The sequence below is a fragment of the Macrobrachium rosenbergii genome, chromosome 24, assembly GCF_040412425.1.
Source record: "Macrobrachium rosenbergii isolate ZJJX-2024 chromosome 24, ASM4041242v1, whole genome shotgun sequence".
Classification (NCBI taxonomy): domain Eukaryota; kingdom Metazoa; phylum Arthropoda; class Malacostraca; order Decapoda; family Palaemonidae; genus Macrobrachium; species Macrobrachium rosenbergii.
In genome coordinates this window covers 29551236-29565877 of record NC_089764.1, presented here as the reverse complement: position 1 = coordinate 29565877, position 14642 = coordinate 29551236, and the positions used below count along the sequence as shown (strand labels likewise).

Genomic DNA, 14642 nt, shown 5'->3' with positions numbered 1-14642 from the left:
TTTGCTGTTATCAGTAAGAGAACTAGAAAATAACAGAGTGCAGGGTTAATATGGAATCTTTGTTACTTCTCAGTTTAGCTGCTATTGTATTCATTTTCTCCTTAAACATTTACTTGAATGCCACCATATCAGCATAAGAAACAACACAGGCATCAGTTATATTGCATAAGGTACTCAGACCCATAAAACTTGCGAAAGCTGTCTTCATAAAAGTGTTTCAAGATTTACGTAAGGCAGAGACCCTACTAAGAGTAGTTTCAAATACTCTCATTCACTTGGATGCTACATATTGCAGTGGAAAAGAACACTTGGATAATTAGTCCTCTAAGTAGATGTATGCGTTCTTCAATTCTATGTCTTTGTGGATTTAGGTGTAAGGTCCCACATGGACCAATCGTCCGTCTTATCTGGCTGCCCGAACTCATACCCTTGGGGCATCCACTCCTCACAACGAACATCTGGCATAGACGCCGAGCACACGTGTATAAGAAAAGCAGCCGACAGCATACACCCTTTTTAATGTATACTATCGTTCATAAAAATGTCACGTCAAATGTATCATTCCTACTGGAAGCAATACAATGTCAGCTTCCCAGCTATATTTATCAGAACTCTGTCCATAGCCTGAACATAGAATTACGTACCATTTTCCATTCTCAAATAAACACAGGTGAATGAATACATCTCGGTCTACTCAGGAAATAATTCGTTGCCCTTTTAAAATCAAAACTGACATGGGTCGAAAATTCCTGACAGGCAAAATTCTTAGCACAATGTTTGTTGTTCCTTTCATGCGCTGTTTGCACCAACACAGCGGAGTCTTTTATTTTCGTGGATATCAATGGCAAACAACAACACGCCTAAAAATCTATTCAAAATATCAACTTCGGAAACAAGAAGCTTTTAGATTTTTTTATTTTTATTTTACGGAATATAAAGTCAAAAACTTTCTTTTTAATTTTAAGGATATATTCTGTGCTCTCCACAGGCTCCACAATTTTTAAGGGGAGTAAAGTAAAGAGTTGGGGGGAGGCCGGAAAAATGAATTTAGCGATTTCAAAAAAGGAGAGAGAGGCGTGCTGGAAAAAGATAACTAAGTTTGAAAAAAGGGCTGTAAAAAAAATCTTTCACACATATGTCTAAATAGGTAGAGGCTATGTTTTAGTACATGTGATGATGAAAACACCGTAAGAGAACTGACAACGAACATTTAAATTTACTTATTTATATATTTAATTATTTTCAGGAAAAAGGTAGCAATTGGAAAAGGAATGAACAAGTCTACTGAATGTTCAAACTCTCTCAGTCAATACGAATAAAAATGCTATAAATTTAGTATCATGGAGGTAACCATTAAAAGGATATTTTTCCATTCCATTGAGAGAGAGAGAGAGAGAGAGAGAGAGAGAGAGAGAGAGAGAGAGAGAGAGAGAGAGAGAGAGAGAGGGTTGGCAAAAATCGGTAAACGCTAGGACTTACTTTTCAGTGGTTGAATTTTTCAGACTTACGTAAACTGGAATGGGCAACAGTCCCGTACAAAGACTTATATTCTCTCTCTCTCTCTCTTTCTCTCTCTCTCTCTCTCTCTCTCTCTCTCTCTCTCTCTCTCTCTCTCTCTCATTTTGATTCCCAGCAGTTCCCACCCTAAAAGTTTTCACAAACAAACTTCATAAGATTCATTCCTTTGCATTTTTCAAACTCAAGTGAGTTTCTTCCAGAATTTTTCGTTAAGTCACTCAACTGCCCCCACTCTTTTTTAGCATCTGCGCCTTATTTTCAAGCGTCCCAAGACAGCATACACACACAGACAACACACATGCACACACAACACGCACACACACATGCACACACACACACACACACACACATATATATATATATATATATATATATATATATATATATATAATTAGATTCACTTTTGTACGTGACTCATTTATTACACATTACCACAGGTGATTGATATATATATATATATATATATATATATATATATATATATATATATATATATATATATATATATATATATATATATATATATATACATACTGTATATTACACTTTCATTCTGGAGATTTCCTTCAATTTCCCCATTTCAGATATACGATTATTCATTTACATATTTACCATAAGCAAACTTTCACATTTTCGATATTACTCCGCGTTTTTTACTCTCTCAATTATCTTATTTTCCTAGTTCCTGCATGAAGCTTCAATCTTTACATTATGGCTCAAAGAATCTTTATTTTTTAAAGTTAATTCTGTATACCATCAGAAAATTTCTCTTCCACTTTAGTTTTCTGTAAAAGAAAATTATTGAGCCGGCTTTGTCTGTCCGTCCGCACTTTTTCTGTCCGCCCTCAGATCTTAACAACTACTGAGGCTAGAGGGCTGCAAATTGGGATGCTTATCATCCACCCTCCAATCGTCAAACATACCAAACTGCAGAACCTCTAGCCTCAGTAGTTTTTATTTGATTTAAGGTTAAAGTTAGCCATAATCGTGCTTCTGGCAATGATATAGCATAGGCCACCACCAGGTCGTGGTTAAAGACTCATGGACCATGGCTTATACAGCATTACACCGAGACCACCGAAAGATAGATCTGTTTTCGGTGGCCTTGATTATACGCTGTAACAGCTGTACAGAAAACTCGACTGCGTCGACGAAACTTCGGCGCATTTTTTGCTTGTTTAAATGATAATATCGCTTGACATTTGTCTGAAACCAATTGAAAATAGCAGTTCTTGTCTGTTCACGAAATCCCCACAAATATTTTTTGTTCTTTAAGAACCAAATTATCGTTGATCTCTATAGCAATATCAACTCCCACTGGCAATTCTTATATAACTGAATCTTCATATTTTGCACCGCAAGAGAAACATTCACTCCCGCATTCTCTTCTGTACGAGATCGAAACTAGGCTTTACCAGAAAAAAAAATTGTCACGGCGTTAGCTGTCATGAAATATCTTTTGTAATAACAAGGCAACACTCGGATAATACGAATATGATTTTAGCTTAAAATCACTCGAGAGCTGAAGGACGTCTTGTAATACGGAAATCGGTTTGAAAAATTAAATGAAATAAGAATAATCTTTTCAGGAATTGATATGATTACTTAAATGCCTATTTAAAACTAGGTAATAATTTGAACATAGATCTTACTATTAATCTGGACATTATAAAATGTTCGCTTTTTCTGATACGTACAGTACATTAAACTGTTTTCGATGTCATCACAAAAACGCTGGTACGAATGAAAACAAAAGACTGTGAACCAGTAAAAGGCTTTAAGGCAGCAATGAATGAACAAGATAATGATTAGCCATTTCTTAACTGATAAGTACGTTTAAGTACGAGTAAAACTTACCAGGAGAATTTAATATAAATTTATACTTGCACGAATCAATACTTTCAAATAGCAAAGGAACTACTATTACAGATAAGTGTATAGGAGGTGTTAATGACCACGCATTCTGTGACATCATTTGGAACTAGCGAAAATAATAAAAGACAAATGGCTGACATTAATGGTACATGAATCGTGAGGGAGAAAACGCAACAGAAAAGCGAGATCAAATGACCGTCGCTGCCTTACCTTTTCACGGAGCAGTTCCCTAATCTTGCCGGCCTGATCACGGAACCTCTGCAGGGAGAGTTCCAGCTCAAGGCATCGCTCTTGCCAGTTGACGACCTCGTCCCCCGCCCACACCAGAGGGCCAGGCCCGAGGGCTTCGTCTTCGTCCGTCAGCAGATCAGCCACGCCGTCCACCTCTCCGGCGAGTTCGGACAACACCGAGGGCAAAGAGGATCGGTGGCAGGACGAGGCCAAGGAATCAGTCAGCGCCGAGAGCTGGGAATAGCGAGAAGAGATACTCCTCGACCCTCGACAAGACCCGGGCGACCCCGGGGTGGGCGTGACGTCGCCGTTGTTCCCCCCGACGTAGGTATCTTCGTCCTCGTCCTCGTCCATCCTGCCGGAGCTGAAGCGTCCCGACCCGCCGCTGAGCGTCGATAAGCGCGCCATGTCGAGGGCCACTTCGGCCGAAAACCTCGGGTCCAGATGAACGCCCGAACTGAGGGTCGAGTATATGGAAGGCTCCCTCCTACTGCCCGGGTAGTGCGGGTCTGCTGGCTGGGGTATGGCATCGCCAGGCGTGCCCGGAGAAGGCTGGCAGTATGAGGCACGTGGGGCAGGCTCGGGGGGTGGGTCGCGGTTGCGGTCGTCCTCCTCCCCGAAGTCGTTCCCGGGGACCTCCCCCTCTTCCGTCCAGGCGTCGACGTTGAAGAGCTGCGACAGCCGCCTCTCGGAGAAGAAGAACCTGGAGTCAGAGAGTCTGTGAGAGCTCATGCCCACGTCGTGGGGGTAGGCCGAAGACTGGATGACGTGGGAATAAGGGCGAGGGTAGCCCCCACCTCCTCCTCCCCCTCCTAAACTGGATGGATCATCTCCCTCGGCCATGGCTAAGTCTCTGGGAGCGCGACGCCCACGGGAACCGGTACAGCTAGCACGAAACGTTGAAGAAGGCGCTCTCTCTCGGGCCCCTCATCACTCCCGCCACGCGAGGGATCGAGGGAAACGAAGCTTCGAGAGTCAGGTCAAAAGAGGTTAGCGGCAGATGCGACGCGAGGAAATCTGCTGACGACGAGACGAATCGATTCTAAGAAGGTCCGTCAGCCTTAACAGCGCGCTGCTGACGTGACCAAGGCCTTCTTCCCTCCTTCTTATCTCCACTCTGAAAGGAACAGAGAAAAGAAAAAAGAACATTAATACAAAATGTAAATAGCGATGTCGAAGCTGTGCATACGAAAGAAATCACAATACAAGCAAATATTGTGATGTCTGTTTTCCCTGTCGTACATATTTAGTAACTAAAGTATTATAACAAAAGAATGAGGTTTAACGATCTGGCATAACATGATCTCGGTTTAATACTGTAAATATGTCTCTTATCAGTAAAGATAAGCTGCCAACTTCGATGTAAACATACGACAGTTAATTCATACAAAAGAAAGTTCATTTACAAAAACATATAAATCCGTGAATAAAAAATTTCCTAGGAAATAAAATCAAATAAATAAAAATGAAAAAAGAAATTATTACTATAAAATGTATGGTTTATTCCACATATATAACATTTAAAAGCAGATAAATTTATTTGGATACATGATCTATGCACAAAGCTCATTTCTAGAACGTAGAGATAAAGAGTCGAAAAGTCAAACTAAGACTTAATAACTAAAATAAATATGAAAAATATTTTAATAAACAAACCTATATATATATATATATATATATATATATATGACATTTTATATATACAAATATATATATATATATATGAAGGGGAATTATATTTATATATATATATATATATATATATATATATATATATATATATATATATATATATATATATATATATATATATATATATATATATAATACCCCTGGTCCATCACCGACCAATGACAGTGCACTGGTAAAGAACACCAGCCTGACGAAAGGACGGATGAACTGACCACCTGCCATCAGTGATCAAAGCACCATCCCAGGAAGCATCCACCATAAGCCGGGTGTGGTGACTACATGAATTTTAATACTGAAAGTTCGGATCCAGAGAATGTTTGCCATTCATCCAGGTCGGATATTAATTAGTAGGTCACTGGGTTCAATTTTACGTGTGTGGTACGCGGTCTTTTTACATTCACAAACACACCAGCTTGTCATGACAGAAAGCGAAAGGACCTGAAGGGATGATTGACAGGTGGTAAACGGACTTTTTTATATTCATATACACCAGTCTGTCATGATATGAATGAGGCGAAATGAGTTGAAGGAATGATTGACGACGAGTGATTTTAACCGCATCCCCCTAATTTGGGATAAAATAGGGGGTCTGGGAAGCATTAAGAATACTAAATTTCGCATTTACTCACACGAATTTTTCATGATATGAAAGAAACGAAATAAGCTGATGGAATGATTGGCAGAGTGATTTCAACCTCATAAAATGGAATTAAATTGTAAAGTGTAGCATTAAGAATATTAAAATGAGCCAGAAAGCACAATCTGCTTAGAGGGCACAAGTTCAAAATTATTTCATAGATCTTCACATCAAATTTGTTCGCAGGTAGCCTTGGGTTCGTTTGGGCATCACTGAGCATTGATAAATGTATACGTAAATCCATCAGAAATATAACTGCAAAGTATAGATAGTGAACAACGTTGATAAAAATTACTGAACTATTACTGTACTAACGATTTTAACCACAAAATGCCATTGCGCAATTACGTCAACACAAAAAATTCTATTACGAAATTACGTAAGACAGTTCTAAATATCGTTATGCTGGATGAGAGGTTGGGTTGAAAAACTCTACGGACAATGCGCGACGCATTTCACTTACTGAGGCCACCATATAAAATTATTATCCTCATATTCTCATAAACTCTAGATTAGTTTCTCTGGCTCTTGATTAGGACTGCCATGTTCCTCCTGAGGATCTGGCTTCCTACACGCTGTTTTCTTAGGGTTACAAGGTTCCCCTACTAATTACCCTTGCTCTGTAGCAAGCCAATTTCGAGGCTTGTCGTCCAATACTCTCCAGGTTCCTCCGCTGGGATTAATTCTATCGTTTAGATATACATAAACTAATAACTGAGAACACTTGAAAAAGATATTCAATACACTTATATCCGTTAAAATCCATTATGATGAATCTATCCTATTAATGATAAGATACTAGGTACCCCAATTTGCCCAGCATTAAATGATAAAAGACAAATTAAGAACTATACCACCGTAATTTAGAAAAGCAGACATTTTAATATCGGTGCATTCGGAAATATTAAGAAAGGCATAAGATTCACAAAATACCAAAACACAGGCGTCTATATTTTATACCTGACGGATTTTCCTTTTTAAAAATAATGTATTTTCCGATGACAGACGATAAATAAAAAATTAAAATTAATTTCAAAAATCCGATTATAAGAAAAACATACGATGCATAACATACTTATCGTCGTTAAATTCGTATTACCAGTCTCCACCAGGTTTGTTTACTCAAGGCTCAAAAAACAACTTCTTAAAAAAAAAAAAAGCAGCTGCTGTTATGCCAACAAAAAAGGGATAAAATCCCAGATTTAGTAGCGAGAAATAGGGAAAAATACAGGAGGGGAAAAAAATATGGTTTCCTTTAGATTCTATTGACTTTCCGCCCCTATGGTGCCTGATGGCGAGCAGCCAATCGTAAAAAGAAAAAAATTAAAAAGTCCTCTCTTCTCTGTGGGTCCCAGCTGCACATCGAATTAGGTAAAAAACATTCCTGTGGTGTGTTTCGTTTTGAGTTCTCTCTCTCTCTCTCTCTCTCTCTCTCTCTCTCTCTCTCTCTCTCTCTCTCTCTCTCTCTCTCTCTCCAGCCAAGAGGACGTTTTCAAGATCTCTCGGCTCCTACAAAAAAAAAAAAGTCGTTTTCCGGAACTAGCGACCATGAAAAATAATGAGAGAGAGAGAGAGAGAGAGAGAGAGAGAGAGAGAGAGAGAGAGAGAGAGAGAGAGTATTAACTCTCTATGGCTTACATGGTTTTGGAGAGAGAGAGAGAGAGAGAGAGAGAGAGAGAGAGAGAGAGAGAGAGAGAGAGAGAGAGAAATATTTACTCCCTATGGCTTAAGTGGATAGTATAAGGAATATATAATGTTTATCAAGAATGGGGTCAAAACATTACCATCAATGGAACTGCTTGCTATAAAAGAATTAGGGGATCCTGCGTGTTCCTGCTACGGGTTCGGTATAATTTATTTCGCAACAGTATTCAAGTTATTACTGCCCATTACTTAAAATCAAGATATCAATATCAAAATACCTATCTCTCAATGAAGCCATTATCGAAAATTGAATAGCAATCGTCACTCTGATATCATCTATACACAAAATATCTAACTCCTCTTTCTTCAGTTTTAAAAATATTTAATTCCTCTTTCTTCAGTATTAAGGAAATCATTAGAATGATACGAAGATGCAACTTACGTAGAGCAAAACTAGTGAATAGCATTGATATTTCGCTATCCGTGAATTTGACTTCTTTGAATTTCCCATGAAAGAAAACGTGCAATTACTCTTTATTTTCTTCACTATTGCCTCTTCTTCTGGTATCACGTCATCATTTTTGTACAAGCTGCCACGAAAACAATTTAAAAATCATACTCAGCCAACAATGTATTCATATTGACACTGCTAAAGTTACACAAAAGAGTATACCATTTGTACCGTCAAAAAATTGTATACTAAAGTTTATCAAAATAAAAGGCGTCTGGGTATAATTTACATAACTATTTTAATTTTTGTAATTATCAAAGTTCATTTCACACATATGAAGACATTATGTCTTTTAAAACAACCTTCTTCAAAATAAAAATTCATAACACCAGTTACTCTGTAATAAGCTCTCTAGCAGTCGCTACATATAACAAATGATAAAATTGAATCTGTCATGTCATCTGGTGATATATATATCATGGACCAAGTCTCCATGTGAGGCAAAACTTTTATTCTCAGAGGAAAATAAAGTAAATTATTTTTATGACTCACAAAACAGTGTGTATTATTCCCTGCATCTCTAAACTGCAGGTCATTCATTATTTGTCATTTAAGCGAAATATTCTTTCTTCCATGGCCAGTCCTCACTTGGAATTCTCTAAAATTATAGCCTAACAATTTTGAATATTCCAGTTCTATATTCATTTTAAGAGTCTGAAAAAATGGAAGCTATTTTGTCTTATCTTAGAGAACACAAAGGCTTTCTGAGAAGATATAATATAATTCCATCGTAAATAATAATCAGAACACATAACAAATTCAAAAAAACACAAATAAAAAGGATAACCAACCTTTTAAAAGGAACAAACAAACTCTTTACGTAGAATAAAACACTATTATTTTTTTCATCGAACAAAAAAGTTAACATATTACCCCGGCGAGAGATACGCTAGTCTTCCAAGTCTTATATCAACAAAGGAGATCTGGGTCGCAGAGACCCAGAGCTCTGGATTACAATAAAAGAAAAAACAGGCAGTCTCTTACGTCAAACTTTTCTTCTGCCCATAAGCCTGTAACACTACTAACAATTGGGAGGAAAAAATGGAACGTTTACTTGAAAAATAACACGTTTTACGGTATGACTCAACTTTGTCCAACTAAAATAAAAAGAATGGTGATTATGTCATGAAAAGGTTTATGATTTGAAGAGAACATTTCATAATATGTCCCAAGAAAGAAACGAACTCGCTTCTTAAAGAATGGAAGATTATACGAGTGGAAAAATGACAGCGGGAATACTTGTCATTTTACGCTTTATGACTGGCGAGGAACAAAATTTTGACAGAATAACAAATATCTGTCTACCAAAATAACAAGTTAAAGAATTATCTGCCAAAGACACAAAGATGCAATACTGAGCAATCTATTTGAAGATGTACAACATAAGGGTCCACTTATCGTCTTGATACGAAATTCTCTAAGTGAATTGTATAAACTATAAACACACCTCTAGTCCAGGAGACTGATTTAAAACATGAAACCTGATGACACTGTGCCAATCCATGTGAAAGTGAACACTGAGGGAAGTGTTTCAGCTAAAACGACAGACAGCATAATAATAATTTCTACTGTATATCCAAAATGCGCCTCCCAAACATTACATTCTTAACGAGAAAGTTCCGCACCCACAAAAAATCTCTTATACGTTCTTTCCCACAAGTTGGAAAATGGTTTGTGGAAGACGTGCAGATAAAAATGGCATGATTGATTACCGCTGTTTCTTACAATTGTTCCTTCCTTAAGCAACCCCCCCCCCTTCCCACACCAATCCCCCCCCCCTTTTCTTCAATCCACACACTTGCCGCAATAGTGAATATACTTTATCATTTTTATATATACCTAAAAGCTGTTTTCCCAAAAGAACAATGAGGTTAAAACTGGAATGTGGCATGTGCGATTATTCAAATATTTTGTTAACCCAGTCTTTGTTAACTCTCAATGTAAGATAGAGTCCGAAACCTCATCAAAAGTACATTTATCCTCCTTATATACAGTGCGCCACTCATCTCAACCTAGCAGTACTTACAACCTTGCTGGATATTAAGGATTTTTCCCTCTTGCATTTCTGAATAATAAACTGAACGAACAAACGCAGAAGAGACCAGCCTTCAGGTTTTCGGCATATCTTTTGGCATGCGGCTGCTAGCCTCAAGACCTTTTTATTATCAGTTACGGCAACCGTTTTCGTCAGTCTTTCTTCTTTAGTAAAATTTGGTCACCTGCCCATCCTCGTCTGGTATCGAACATGGGACCGTTTGGATTTCAGGGAGGCTACAAAATATACCACATGCTATATATATATATATATATATATATATATATATATATATATATATATATATATATATATATATATATATATATATATATATATATACCACAGGCTATATATATATGTGTGTGTTGTGTGTGTGTGTGTGTGTGTCACATGTGTGACATGTGTGTGAGTATATATGCTTATAAATATATATTATATATATATAAAATATATATACATATGTATATATATGTATGTATATATATATATATATATATATATATATACATACTCACAACATACGCATATACGTGTACTCAAATATAAGGGAGAAAGGGATAGAGAGGAAACCGAAAGTTATGGCGGAGAGATCTACAGGGGTAAGCCCTAAGACCCCGTAAGGCCGAGTTCGATATAAAGCTGTCAGAGAACACACACAACTGTTATGGAGAAAAACAATTTCCCAACTATCGCTTCTGTCGAGGGTTCAGGCCGCCTACGCGGTAACAACGTCATTTTCGCTCGTCTCCTTCTGCCGCGGCAAATGTCGGGAGGGCGAGGGAGGAGGGAGGGAGGGAGGGAGGGAGGGGAGAGAGGGGAGGGGGAGAAAGCAGAATACATTTTATTTCAATTTTCGTCCGCAATTCAATGCGCGAGAATAAAAGTCCGTTTTACTTTGCGTTTTCCCCAAAGGGATAAGATGGTCGCTTCTCCTTTGTTGAGGTTATTGCCACGAAGGGGTCAATTGTTTTCCTCCCGGTTTTGTGAGGCCACCTCTCCCCTTCCTATCTGCTGTCTCATTGTGACCCATTGATATTTAGAGATCCCCGAAATCATTTAAAATTTTATGACACACACCCACACACAAACACACACATATACATATACGCACACACACACACACACACACTCCTTGTGAAAGAATGAAGACAAGAATACAAATGAATGGACAATAAAAAGATGATTTCCTGGAGTTAATGGAGTTAAAATGTAAATAGCAAACAGCTGCTGAAATTGGACTGATACATCTCATATTCTGTATTGAGTGTACCTCTTGTCAAAATCATGAATACGTTAAAAAAAAATTAAATATTTAATATAAAATCATAAATATCTATATACAGTGTCGTTGCAAGTTGCAAGATAAAATAAAGATGAGAAACAGCCAGTCAACTCATATGTCTTCCTTGAGTAAACAAGAAGGTAACAATTGGAATTATGGACCGGACTGCTATTCTTACTTTGAAGAAATATAGGTAAACTCCCGCACCCCCAAAAAAATGGAGACTGTAACATTCAACAAATGTGAAAAAGAATAAGGAATCAAAAACGAAGTTGGCCTTTTTTTATGAAGGAATATGACCCAAAGCCTTTAAGTAACAGGTTGCATGTCATAAAAACAGTAGAGTTTGACAACTACTGCAAAAATGCTGATTATAATTTAAGTGACCGATACGATGTCGAAGAGCGATTATCCTGAAAACATCAAATAACGCGTAGTTTCTGTATAAACATTCGATAAAAAAAATTGCATGATAGCAATCAAATGGTTAACTTTCATCTGTTACAAAACACGTATAAAAAAACAATTATACGCTTTATCAAACGTATTTTTTTCTCCCGATTGGGACAGTGGGGTTTTCAACTATAACCATAAACCTCACTTTCGATTAAAAATTAGGCACCGTCGTGAAATATTAACGCAGTCTGAGCGGTTTCATTCGTATTAAAATACATTAGGGTATTATTTCCGGACCCTGGCGGAAATTTCGGCTATTGCACAATTTAAACCTTCATCGGCCGGATCCTGATTTGAGCTACTCCCCAAACCCAACCCTTCCTCCTTCACCCCCCCTCACCCTCATACGTTGCAGCTTAGAAATGAAGAATTTTCTGTATAAAAGCAACTTAACAGCCCTTTCAGCTTATATTTCAAATACTAAATAACACACTGCGTCAACACAAAAATATTTGGCTCGTCTGACCTTTTGACATTATACGGCAGCATTGGCAACTCCGAATAAAATCAACAGTATTAATATTTAGAGCCTTAAAAACCACCTACCTGGCTTCTTCTAACACCCCCCCCCCCCAACAACCTTCCCAAATAAACAAAGATGCAGTCACGTGACGGCGTCAACGCGTAAATGTTTTTTTCTTTTTTACTTTTTTTACCTGAATACAAATCCCATATCCACTTTCTAGCCAATCAGCGTCTACCGGTACACATCCACAACATTACTATTCGGCCCTTCTCGGTGACATGAAATTAATACCCAAAATATCCAAAAAGTATGATCAGCGATTTGGGTCCAGACCCGTTTTCTCCAGGGGTAACATAGCTAGTTCAGAAAATGGGAATGCACTTGAAGGAACACAATGCAGGTCTTCGGTTGCATTTCTGAATGGGTGAGGATGTTGCAATTTTGTTACATTACTTATGTAATCGCTGCAAAAAATGTATTCATACCGGTAAAACTGAAGACTGCTACCGCGGCCTGGTTCCCACCAGTTGGCAACCGTAATATTTACCGCCTTTTGCTTATGTTTATGGCTTTTGTTTGTGTTCATGATATTTCCCGTCTCTTTGTATGCTTTTACGTTTACCCTCAGGGGCTGATACTAAACACGGTCCCATTTTTTCCCACGTAAACTGATAGATGCCGAACCAGAAAAGCGCGGTAGTAACCTCCAGTTCATTTGAATGAAGTAACAGAAGGTAATAAGACATACTGGAAGAAGAGATCAGTTGTTAGAAAAAAATTAATTTAACAAATTAATAAAAAAATAGACAAAAATGCAAGTAAATCACTAAAAAAATAATTTAACAAATTAATAAACAAATAGATAAAAATGCAAGTAAATCACTAAAATACAAGGAGAAATGTTTTGGGGATAGCAATGCGTTGCATCTTCCTTTGAACGTTTGAAGATTCCAGTTGCACAATACCCTCAGACAGACAGACAGACAGACACACACACACACAGAGAACACGAGAGTGAGCGTGAGATAAAAAGTGCCACCCCTAATTTCACCCCAAATGACGCCATCAATCACTATCGAGCGTTCCATGCATTTCTGGCAATAATCAGCCCACTGGTTGACAGGCATTCTTCACTAATTGAACCACAAAGAGCATTAATTAGGCGGACATTTCCGTCAGAAACTACTTTTTCCACCCTCTCTCTCTCTCTCTCTCTCTCTCTCTCTCTCTCTCTCTCTCTCTCTCTCAACAGCGCAAACAGAGTTCACGGGAGTCGGGGGTCGAAAGTTACCCGATACGGCCTGTAGTCAAGTTTCGTACTCTCTTAATCAATTAAGCAAACTGCAAACATCTCACGCACGAAATTAAACCAAGGATTCCAGTCGGGTGTAAACAACAGCACCTGCAGCAGTCTATCAGGCTAGGCAGGTATTAAAGAAAATAAATAAACAGATAAATAAATAAAATCAGTAGGAAAAAAACACGAGGGCAATGCACTGTGACTTTCTTGGTTACACTAAAAATATATATATATAAACAAATAAATAAAATCAGTAGGAAAAAAACACGAGGGCAATGCACTGTGACTTTCTTGATTACACTAAAAAAAATTAATAAAAAACAAATAAATAAAATCAGTATAAAACAATAGGAGGGGGGAATGCACTGTGCGCTCTTTGATTACATAAAAAATGTAAAAATAGAATCAGAGAAAGTATTTAGTCTCTGAATATGTAAAGTCATTACACTTAGCATTTTGCAATCAAACACACCCCTTTGTTCTCTCTCTCTCTCTCTCTCTCTCTCTCTCTCTCTCTCTCTCTCTCTCTCTCTCTTAAAATCATCCAAATTTCTTACTTATCCCGGAAACTACTATTTCGCCAGTGCAATTTATTCTCGGGTGGTAATTTGATGAGCAATGCATTTTACTAACGTCACGGACTGAAAGATATTGAATTTGGAAGCAATGTTGTTTATACTTTTGACAAGCCAGAGAAAATAATTTATATTTTACTAGCAATCACCTTTTAAAATTAAACACAGACAAAAGGCAAAAACATATAGACTTTCGGCATATAATATTTTATTGCCTGTGTATGTATATGTACGTATGTATATATGTACATGTATGTATGTATGTATGTATGTATGTATGTATTGATATATAACTTTGAGATTTATGTATGGTTACACATATCCCTTTAGCAACAAAAAATAAAGGATATGATATATATATACATATATGTGTATATATATATATATATATATATATATATATATATATATATATAG

General features: G+C 37.4%; 1 protein-coding gene across 7 annotated transcripts in view; it reads right to left on the bottom strand.

Annotated features, from left to right (window-relative positions):
• The window catches only part of LOC136851956 (uncharacterized protein CG43867), a 1078149-nt gene that overhangs the window by 734065 nt on the left and 329442 nt on the right, over positions 1–14642 (bottom strand). For all 7 annotated transcript variants that reach the window (XM_067126317.1, XM_067126321.1, XM_067126323.1 and 4 more), the window contains exon 2: positions 3604–4741. In XM_067126317.1, the coding sequence (XP_066982418.1) occupies positions 3604–4467 (864 nt within the window). In that variant the 5' untranslated portion in view covers positions 4468–4741. The remainder of the gene's footprint in view (positions 1–3603; positions 4742–14642) is intronic.